At 48.5% G+C, this 11,364-nt stretch overlaps 1 protein-coding gene across 1 annotated transcript; it reads right to left on the reverse strand.

Annotated features, from left to right (window-relative positions):
- Positions 1 to 822: 822 nt before the first annotated feature.
- PABPN1L (PABPN1 like, cytoplasmic) lies at positions 823 to 11,364 on the reverse strand. Its single transcript, XM_035120591.2, has 8 exons — positions 11,345 to 11,364; positions 9,398 to 9,569; positions 7,895 to 8,000; positions 6,942 to 7,009; positions 6,004 to 6,110; positions 4,542 to 4,629; positions 3,825 to 3,970; positions 823 to 974 (listed from the first exon to the last, which is right to left on the reverse strand). Exons 1-8 carry the CDS (start codon positions 11,362 to 11,364, stop codon positions 935 to 937), a joined length of 747 nt encoding a protein of 248 aa, XP_034976482.1. The 3' UTR covers positions 823 to 934.

An 11,364-nucleotide genomic window follows, 5' to 3' on the forward strand; every position in this document is an offset into this window, starting at 1 on the left:
CGTAGCAAAGTTGTACAAAACTAGCCCACCCTTTTGAGTTACACCTTCATCACAAGCCCATGTAACAAAAAGTGGCTCTACACAACTAGGCTGAATGGGGTGCAAAGGTGCAAAGTATTACACAAAGACACCTAAGGCTGATGAGAGCTTCACAACACATCTGCACTGCAAACTTAATCCAGTTTTTAAAAAATAAATATATATACAATTAATGGCTTTGGCCAAGGAACCTTGGGAAGCATAGGAGTGCATGCTTTCCAACAGGACTTGGGATCTAACTGTATTTGTTTGTGATCATATGAGAGGGTGAGCAGAAGGACCGTGATATTATTAACTCAGTTTACGATTCATAGGACAGACACTCTTTTAGATGCAATGGTGAGGAAGGGGTGGGGAGAGGAAGAGCAATGGAAATAGATGGCCTAGTTGCAAGACTTGTTCATCACTAGCATGCCAGTTGTTTGTTTCTCTATGTAAGAGTTGGATCCGGCCTCTTTGTCCCCTTCTGAAGCTATCCCTAGAGTCAAATGCTTACCAAGAAAAACAACAGATGAACATCCAGTGAGGATAATACAGCATGCCAAGGATCACGGAAAGGGTGGCAGAGAGAAGTGGGGGGTTTCCAGACCCTACCAGAGTTCTAATTGTCTACCCATCAAGAGAAAATTCAAATGAAGCTCTAAACGATGACATATAAATTTGGGGGGTGGGGTCATTTTTTGCACCCATTAAGCCACTCCAGCATTTCTTTTTTCCTTGCCCAAGGAGGAGATACCCTGTGTGTCTTGTCTGGAAGACTGGCATAGAAGTTCAACGCTTGCAAGTCACTCTCACAGGATAACAAAGGAGAAACATTCTTTGGGCGAATCCACTTGCTTTTGCTCCCCTGTTCCGGTCCAAGTTGTACAAGGCTTGGGTCACCTTTTCCCACTGCCTAGTAAGGCATGTACCAAGGAGAGAGTCTTCCACGGCCCCTGAAGAAGAACACACACACACATTGGCCATGGCAAAGGTTAGCCCAGATGTTTCACCACCCCATCCCTGGCCTATGCATCATTTATTCAAAGGGATAAAATAAAATATTGAATTATTAAATTGAAGAGGCGCTTTGTCTGATTTCATGCTGGTGCCAACGAAAGAAACAATGGGGGGCAGGTGCAGAGAAAGTGGGGAAGGGGGATAGTTGCTTTGCATGGCCACGGCAGTCCCTTATAGCAGGGATGGGGAGCATTCTTCAGCCTGAAGACCACATTCACTCATGGACAATTTTCCAGGGGCCGCATACAAGGGTGGGCAGGGCCAGATTAACAGTGGGTGGAGCAATGGATGTGACTCTTACCTTAACACCCATATAGGTTACATTCTAGCCATGCTAGTACCAGAGGTTTCTACCTGGCACAAACACCCCTATCTCCATCTTTGCAAGCTAGAGGCGTCGTCGCAGGTAAGCATTCGAAGATGGGAGAGTGAGGCGAGGGGTGTGGCCAGAGGAGAATCCCAAGGGCCAAATAAAGAGTCTTGGAGTGCTGCATTGGGCCTCTGGGGCTGAGGTTCCCCACCTCTGCCCTATAGATTGCTGCTGAATGAATGCAGTCCTTAACAGAACCCTTGCCTATGATGTATTTTGCTCTTCCACAATCCACCCAACTCTTTGTTGCAGAACTGTAGACCTCCCTTATATGAACTTCCCTTTCCCAACACCCCAACTCCAGGATGCTGTCCCCAAAAACCATCTAAAATTAAGAAATGCATACACAATGGAGTGGAAGAGGTCAGGAGAAGCAAAGGGAACTGGGAGGAGAAAAGGAATTTCTTGAGACTCTCCATAAGCCAATCTAGATGAGTAAATGCATCAACTTGGCCCCTAAGAAAGTTCTGCCTTTCCTTCATATAAGCCACTTGCTCATTAGCTACAAGAGCCATCCATCACTGATAGAATTGATTCCCAGTGCCCTTGTCAAACTGCATTCAGGGCCGTGGTCAGCTGGAGCTATGCACAAAGCTGTGCGTATATTCTATGCTGTGTGATCTCGGTGTACAAGTATGGTATTGTTTTACCACTGAAAACCACACATAGCAAATTTCTAGCCCTTAATCTTAACTGGGTGACTTTCAGACAGTCACTGCAGGTTGCTGTGAGGATAAAATGGGAATTGGAAAACCATGTGCACCAGCTTGAGCTTGGAGGGAAAAGGTGGCATATAAATGCAATGAATAAAAAATAAAATAAATGATCTTTTGCCATTGCTTTTTTTTCATACTGTTTAGTGTTTTTTTACTTAGTTTTTTTACTTTTAATGGTTGGGCACATTGGGTTCAGTTTGCTAAAGAAAATCGGGACCTAAATTATTAAAATAAACCCTTAGTTATCACAGTTAGTCCAGACTCCCAACAGCAGCAGAGAGGATTGACAATGGTGTCTAGAGACAGCCCTAAACACAGATCCCTCTACTCAGACCAGCTTTTAAAAAGGTAAAGGTAAAGGTACCCCTGACCGTTAGGTCCCGTCGTGGATGACTCTGGGGTTGCAGTGCTCATCTCGCTCTATAGGCCGAGGAAGCCGGCATTTGACCGCAGACAGCTTCTAGGTCATGTGGCCAGTATGACTAAGCCGCTTCTGGCAAACCAGAGCAGCGCACGGAAACACCGTTTACCTTCCCGCCAGAGCGGTACCTATTTATCTACTTGCACTTGACGTGCTTTCAAACTGCTAGGTGGGCAGGAGCTGGGACCGAACAACAGGAGCTCACCCCGTTGCAGGGATTTGAACCGCCGACCTTCCAATCAGCAAGCCCTGGGCTCTGTGGTTTAGACCACAGCACCACCCGCGACCCTACCAGCTTTTAGATCTTGCAAAAGACAAAAAAAGTTGTTTTCGGCTCATCTAGGGCAAAGGTGTCAAACCCCCCACCCTCGAAACAACTTTGTGATGCTGAAAGTGCAAGCCAAGCCAGAGCAGCACAAGCGACACACTCGCTCCCAGGCACGCTCCATGCCAGCTGCTTTTTCTGGGATACTGAGCTGACGGATTGCTCATTTCTGTTCCTTCCGATATGGAAAAGAGAACTGCTGCCCATGGGCACCACTAAGGTGTCCAACTCCTTGTCTGCGTGCAGCTTACAGGCCCTGCTGGCCACGCAGATGCACAGGTGATGCTGAGCCAGCATGACAGCAGCAGCACCCAGGAGCCAATGTGCTTCTAGTGGTAGATTGTCCTAGCATCTTATACTGTCCCCCAGAAAGACGGTATATAGCAGGAAGAGGTCCTCAGTTCTCCTTCAGTTCCTAGCCTCAGAGATCTAGGGCTGCATGCAACTAAGTTGTTGCGCTAGCAGAAACCAGCAGAATGAGTCCTGAGTGTGCTATGGGACTCCCCTCCACACACACACACACACACACACACACACCTGCTCAGGTAAACCCTCTGGACAGCATTGGGGTGTGGGAAGAGAGGATGGAAGAGCATTCCATCTGGCAAACAGAAATGCTTGTATTGATGATGATGATGAAGAAGAAGAGTTTGGATTTGATATCCTGTTTTATCACTACCCTAAGGAGTCTCAAAGTGGCTAACATTCTCCTTTCCTTTCCTCCCCCACAACAAACACTCTGTGAGGTGAGTGGGTCCGAGAGACTTCAGAGAAGTGTGACTAGCCCAAGATCACTCAGCAGCTGCATGTGGAGGAGCGGGGACGCGAACCCGATTCACCAGATTACAAGTTGACCGCTCTTAACCATTACACCACACTGGCTATCATTGATGGAATGATAGCCTACTGTGATGTTGGACAGTTCACTGGCAACATCACTCACAGTCCACTCACCTGTACACCCTTCCACGTGGCCTTAAACGCTGCCCTCCACAGAAATTGGAGCGGCGAGGCAGAGCCCCCCGGCCATGGAAACCACCCCGGGAACCGCCCCGGTCCGTGGAGCTGATCCCTGGCATGTTGGTCCTCTTGGGCAACACCTGAAGTGAAGCAAAGACAACATGGTGCCACAAAATTAGCTCGCATCACTTACAGCAGAGATGGGGAGCCTGCTCCAGGTGTTAATTTCACTACACCACCCTTCAGCCCTGACTGAGCCTTGTCCATGCTGGCTGGGCCTGATGGAAGTATTGAGCCCAACATCTGCAGAGGGTGCAGGTTTCCACATCCCTGTCTTTCCATCTTGGACTGGGCTGTGAACACATGATGGAAGGCACCTTGAAATTTTGCACAGAAGTGAAACACTGGGCTGCAGCTACATAGAAAGGAAGTGAAAGGCCACTTTGGAAAGCAACACACCCACGTTTGGAAAGACGCAGATAGGGAAAGGTATATAGGTACCCATAGACCAGTACTGTCTACTCTGATTGGCAGCAGCTCTCCAGGGAGAGAGATGCCTTTGCCATCAGCTACTTACGGGGAGGTGGTGCCAGGGATTGGGCCTGGAACCTTCTGGAGGCAAAGCAGGTCCCCTACCCGCTGAAATACAAGCCCACACCCCAAGTTGGGTTCTGCATCCCCAGACACCCCTCCTCTTCCCATGACACACACCTTGATGATACGGCCTCTGAAGGTGCTCTCGCCCAGCTCCACAGCAGCCTTCACAGAACTCTTGTCAGCAAACTCAATGTAGGCATACCTGCAACAATAGGAGGAGCTGTGAAAGCCACCTGGGGCCAATTTACAAGCTTCTGATGGGAGAAAGCTGCACTTGTCAATTCCCCCTGGGGCCACTATGGGAAGCAGATTTGTCTTCCTCATTGCATCTTTATGTGGGGTGCCCCCAGAATGTCTCCGTTTTCAGGTGCGATTCAATCACATCCCTGTCAATTCAGGTTGTGCACTTAGAGTGGATTCAAAGCTCCTGAAAAACAAACCAGCTTCCCCAAAAGACTGGCCATTTTGTGGTAAGGAAAGTGATGGCAAAATGCACTGGAAACTGTTAGGTAACACTATCTTTGATGCAACGCCACCTCCTCCACAAACAAATCAGGCTGAATGCTACTTCAATAGCCAGCATTGTCTTAGTGCAGGCATGTCCAACAGATAGATTGTGATATCTACCGGTAGATCACCGGACGCCTGTGGTAGATCACCGGTAGAACACTGCCCCCCCCAAGAAGCTCAAGAACTTTGGCTACCCTACAAAAAGCTCAACAACTGTGACCCGAACCCCCAAAAAGGGGTAGATTACTGCCAGTTTTTAACTCTGTGAGTAGATCGCAGTCTCTTGGGAGTTGGCCATCTCTGACTTAGTGTGTCCCTGCAAACAAATCAGGGTTAATCTACTATTTTGGAAAGTTGTGTGTCTCTTTGTTCACTATGCATGTAGACACCTCTTAAGATACCATAACCAAATTTTGTGTGATAGTTTCCTGAGGTCAAAAGGCAGGTTTCTGTCTGTTTGTATGCAACTGGATGCCGCTGTGAATCAAGATGGTTGACTGAACCCTTCAAAAGTGCACTGATTTCAACCCACTGATATAAAAACTACTGTACATTGATTTTTTGGTTCCTTATAATTCCCATGCAATGCTGGGTATGAGGCTTTTTAGCATTCGATAAAACAAGCCTTCTGGAAGCACTCTTCATCTCAATGACTTGCTGGAGCAATACAAAACCTTTGGAAAGGCACGATGGCCACTCAGCCATTTACAATCTGCAGTGTCAGGAGTGGAGAGACAGAGAGGAACATGTCCGATCCAGAGGGGCAGCCTCAGGGGTCAGACTCACTGGGCACCTGGCAAGACCCACACCCGGCCATGTTGCACATGGCTGATCCCCAGAGCCCTGCATGTACAGGATGATCGCTTTCTTCATCACCATCTTGGCTTGTTCCATCTGCCCTCCTGTGAACCATGAGAAGAGCAAAGAGGAGGAGCCAGTCCCCCCAGTCTGCATTCGCTCTGGCACCTGGAAGCCATCCCATCCATCTACCTGGCCTGCAAGAGAGGCAGGCACCCCATCCTTCAAAACCACAAACGCCCCCCTTCCCCACCATCAAATCACTTGCCCTTTAGGATGACCGGAGAACTTGTCGCAGAGGATAGTAACTCTGTTGATCTGACCGCAGCTGTTGAAATGGGACTCCAGCTCTTCTGCGCTTCCACCGTAATCCACCTATAAAGATCACATCACATGTGTCCAGACTTCTGCCCCACTGCCCAAGGATTCAGGGAAGAGGCAGAGGCTAGTGGGGAAAGCATCTGCTTTTTGCAGAGGGTCCCTAGTTCAATCCCTGGCATCTCCAGCTAGAGCTGGGGGTCTCCCCTTGTCCGAAACCCTGGAGAGCTGCTGCCAGCCAGGGTGGACAATATTGAGCTTGGTGGTGATGAATTCAAATCATATCCTGCCCTTCTTCTCCCAGAGGAGCCCCGGGCAGCAAGCACATCAACAACAAAACAATATTTTTTGGGGGGGGGGCATTCTAAAATCAGTTCTCAGGGCTGCCAGGACCACTGCCTTTCAGACATCAAATGCCTGGGTAAACAGGGATGTTTTTGATTTCCTCCTGAAAGTCAATAATGAGGGAGAGGAACACACCTCAAGAGGGAGCGCATTCCACAAATGGGGAACCGCCACCAAGAAGGCCCGACAGAGCAGCCCCCAATGGACTGACTCAGTGTGTCCTTATGAGAATACACAGCGATTTATAAAGATCAGCAAAGCCTCTGCAGCAAGAGAATATTTAACCACATGCTGTGCACGTATCAGGTCCTAAAAGCCCCTTCCTCCTGACCTCTTCTAATTGCTGGGAGTTAATGTGTTTTCATTTTTGGAAGACTGGGTGCTGAAGCTCATGCCTGCCAATCATAACTGTTCTCATATCCTAACCATGTGTTTTGCAGCCAACTGGTTGGCATCACAACAACAACGGGAGCCTGTTCTGCAGGGCCTCTAGCCCAGACACTCAATGCTGCTCCAGCTCCCTTGAAGCCCCATCTCACTTACATTTCCCACGTAGACAGAGCGCTGGTCAACTTCCATTTTTTCCGGAGTTATCGGAGGCAAACCAAGATCTGCGGAAGCGGAGAGGAGGAGACCTCATGGGAATCGTGGTATGCCAGAGGTGGTTGACCTGTGTCTCTTCAGATGTTTAACTAGACTCCAACTCCCATCATCCTTGACCACTGCCCTGCCTGGAAGGGGCTGATGGGAGTTGGAGTTCAGTTTCTGAGCTTTGAGAACCTGCTTTTGAGTTCTCAGCCCTTTGAAATTAGACCACTTTTAAAAAAAATACATTTATATCCCACCTGTTTCAAAAGGAGTTAAAGGCAGGGCATATGGCCTCCTCCATTTTAACCTCAAGACAACCCTGCAAGGAAGGTCTGCCTGAGCATAAGCAGTGGCTAGCCCAAGGTCACTCGGCCACCTTCATGGCTGAGTGAGAATCTGAAGGCAGTTCTCCCCTGTCTTTTCCCCAGACTATTAGCCACTGCAGCAAGCTGGCTTTCGTGACTTGTAGTGTCCTCATAATACCTGTCCATGCAATCTTGAGGTCCAGAAACTCAAGGATTCAAATTTACAGAAGTTATACTTAATGCAGCTTCTTTTCCAAAAGCCTTTGCCAGCCTAGTAACCTCCACTTGTTTGGGATGGCAACTATCATCATCCCCAGCAGTGCCCTTCCCACTTGTGATTCCCAATGGGAGCCTCACATCAGGATCTAGCCACTGTTCAAAGGAACAACCCAGGTTCTGCCCAAAGACTTGCAACCTAATATTACAGGTAGTGCCCAGTTATGACTCCCTTTTTCCATTCACTTGCAGGCACTTGAGGTGGCATTGTCCAATGCTACAAGGTCTTCTGGGGCACACATAACTTTTGGAATCACACAGTGAAGCTGCTTGGGATAAGAGCATGCCGCTGTCAGCCAACCCTTAAAACACACATGAAAACCATACCTGCCTCTGATCTCATGATGAGGTTCTTTGCTTCAGCCTGCAGCTCCTGCAGCCACTCCTCTTCCTTCTCCATCTCACGGACCCTGGCCTTGATAGCCTCCAGTTCCTGCATAGCAAGATTGCGGGAGGAGGCAATAAGAGAGGTGCACAGGGTTGTGTGGAAGGAACACAGCAGAGTAATCAGCCCATCCTTGGGTACCACCAGGGCTTAATGTTCAAGGAGGGAATGAGTGAGGCTTCTGTGCAAAACTAGGCTGCCCATTCTGATTGGGAAGCTCCGTCTTCTAGACCTCCAATTCCAAAGCTCTTTGCAAACTTAAAAGTTCCACTGTCGGTTAAGTAAATAGGGGTGTGTGTGTGTGTGTGCGTGCATGACAGCCTCTCAGCAATATATTTCTAGCTCCAATGAAACCATGTTGCAAGAAAGCACCCTTGAAGCTGGTCCCTTTTGGATTTTATTTTGTTTTTTTACTTACTTAAGCTTAGCAACCATAAATCCACCAGTCATCAAAATTGATCACAGGCTGACTTTACAACAAATCAGATATACATAAAAGCACATACTGTATAAAATATGGAGCCAGATCAACAATACTTTAAACATGTACTTTAGATGTCTGAACAAACAAGGGCTCTATCCATCTCCCAGATCATCTTTCACCCACCTGGTGCACTCCAGTTGTTTTGGATTACAACTTCCATCACCCCTATTGAGCACTGATGGGAGTTGTTGTCCAAAACATCTGGAAAGCACAGGATTGGTGAGTGCTGACCTAGATTAAAGCAGCATTGGTGTCAGGCAAACCTCCCAGCAGAGGGTATTCCAAAACTGGGGCAGCACAGCTGAAAAAGCCCGTTTCCTCATTGCTTTTGCACAGCACATCTTACCTTACCTTACTGCCATCCAATAAAGATCAGGCTCAACCAGTAGCCCTCCAGCTGTTGCTGTTGCTACTACACTTCCCATCAACCATGACCACTGGCCATGCTGACTGGGGAGTGTGGGGTGTGATGGGAGTCCAACAGCATCTGGAGGGCCACAGCCTTCAAGTCATCCCTTAGAGCAGGGTTTCCCAAACTTGGGTCTCCAGCTGTTTTAGGACTACAGTTCCCATCAGCCCTGACTGCTAGTCCTGCTAGCTAGGGATGATGGGAGTTGTAGTCCAAAAAAATAGCTGCAGACCCAAGTATGGGAAACTGTGCCTTAGAGCAGGCATCCCCAAACTTCGGCCCTCCAGAGGTTTTGGACTACAATTCCCATCTTCCCCGACCACTGGCCCTGTTAGCTAGGGATCATGGGAGTTGTAGGCCAAAACATCTGTAGGGCTGCAGTTTGGGGATGCCTGCCTTAGAGGCTCTTTCTGTTATTGTTTCTCCTGCCCCAAAAGAAGCCAACATAGTGCCTTCCAGATGTTGCTGGATGACAACTCCCATCATCCCTGGCCATGCTGGCTGGAAAAGATTTAGGAGTCCAACAACATATGGGGGCCAGCCCAGACTCACAGGGTCTTCCACTTCCAGGAGCTCCTTTGTATCTCCTTCCAGAGGACTCAGCTTGGTCTCTTCTTCCAGGTGCTTCTGCCAAGCTGAGATTTCAGTCGCATCCCAGGGGGAATTGGCAGTGGCTAGAGACGGAGGGTTGTGCCACCAGGATTCAGCGTCAGGGAACTGGGGGCTTAGGGAGGAAAACAGAAGCACCAAAAGTGAGCTGGAGCTCTAAAGTAACTGGGAATTTACACAGACTCACCCAGCCTTTGCCCACCTGTTTTCCTTCATGTGTTCTGGACTATGACTTCCACCAGTCCCAGGACACAAAAACGTAAAGCACAGAAATTTGTGCCCATGGAATGCAGGCTTAGCAGCTGGGCTAATTCAATTCTTTCCAACAACCACAGACACTTATAGCAGGAGTAGGAAACCTGTGGCCCTCCAGATGTTGCCAGACTACAGCTCCCATCATCCCTGCTCATTGGCTATGCTGGCTGCTCAGGCAGTTGGGAGTTGGCATCCAGCAACCTCTGGAGAGTCACAGATGTTCTCCACCCCTGACTTTTAAAGCATAGTCCTAAGATTCCTCACTCATCACAGCTAAGCCCCACTGAGTTCAGTAAGGCTTATTCTCCAGCATGCACATAGGACTGCAGCCTTTATGTGAAGCAGAGCCAGAGAGGAGTGGAGGGGGCAGAGTATATATCTAAGGGATCTGAGGCAAAGCAATAAACGACATCCTTCTTCTCCCAGCCCCCAGTCCAGTCTGCCTGAGGCAGAAAACTTCACAAGTGACTCCCATCTTCCCTGGCAATAGAAGCAGAATGATAATAATAAAGTAAATAAAGTGCAATTTGCTGCCCTTTCATGACATACATAAATCAGATCCCTAAGGCAAGCTCTTCACGCTGTCTAATGGTAGAACAGGTTCCCAGGAACCAGGTTAGAGGCACAGGGGAGCTTCAGGGACGGAGTGTGCGGGGTGAGTGAAACTGTGTGTGTGTGTGTGTGTGTGTGTGTGTGTGTGTGTGAGAGAGAGAGAGAGAGAGAGAGAGAGAGAGAGAGAGAGAGAGAGAAAGAGTGTGGAGGGGGCAGAGTATATATCTAAGGGACCTTTTTCAGGCTGAGGGTCACATCCCCTTCCAGGGACCACATGCAAGTGGAGGACAGGGGTAGAGGGAAAAGTGGGCGGTGCAACAAATGTAAATTTTACCTTTATACAGTAGGCTAGTTTCTACACACACTCACATACTGCTCTTTCTCCTCCATCCAGGCAAGCAAGAGGCCTTACTAAGGACATATTACCGCTCGGCAAAGACACTTGAAGAGGGAGTAAAGCAGGGTCGGTGAGTGTTGTGGGTGTGTAGCTCCGAAGACTCACTTGGGCAGATAAAGAGGGGGGCTCTTTTTGGACCCCAAATCCAGGGCTCCCCATCCCCATTATAGCAAGATACACCCATCTTTAAAAGACGCCCCTATTTTGTAAAAATGAATATATGCACAGGGAGCAAGATGACTTTTGAGTTCAGGAAAGAAGGAAGCAAAACACTCCAGCAGAAAAATCCAAGGGAAATGGAGTTTTGCAGGTAAAAAGCCAGCTAATTTGGGGAAACCAGATGCCCTTGAGAGCACCAGCCTTCCTTCCTTTCTTTTGCCAGGTACCATGGTTAGAAAGCAGCACCTCACAGTCACCTTTTAAATGTCCACAAATGTTTGCTTTCTTTGCTTTCCCATAATAAATATGCTTGCTTTTAAGGTGCCACAATGGAGTTTGCTGCTTTGGGATGCAAAAAGGACCAGAAGCCCCTATCCCCTCCTGTACACCTTTCTCAAGTGCTTTCTCCCAGCTGGCAGGGAGGACCTTGCACCCACCAGGCCCTGGCCCCACCCATCCTGAAACCAAGAAAGAGGATTACAGAGCTTCAGACCCACTCAAGTTTCTCCCTCCCTCTTTATAATTACCTTGCCCCAAGTCCAAACAT

The sequence above is a fragment of the Zootoca vivipara genome, chromosome 6, assembly GCF_963506605.1.
Source record: "Zootoca vivipara chromosome 6, rZooViv1.1, whole genome shotgun sequence".
Classification (NCBI taxonomy): domain Eukaryota; kingdom Metazoa; phylum Chordata; class Lepidosauria; order Squamata; family Lacertidae; genus Zootoca; species Zootoca vivipara.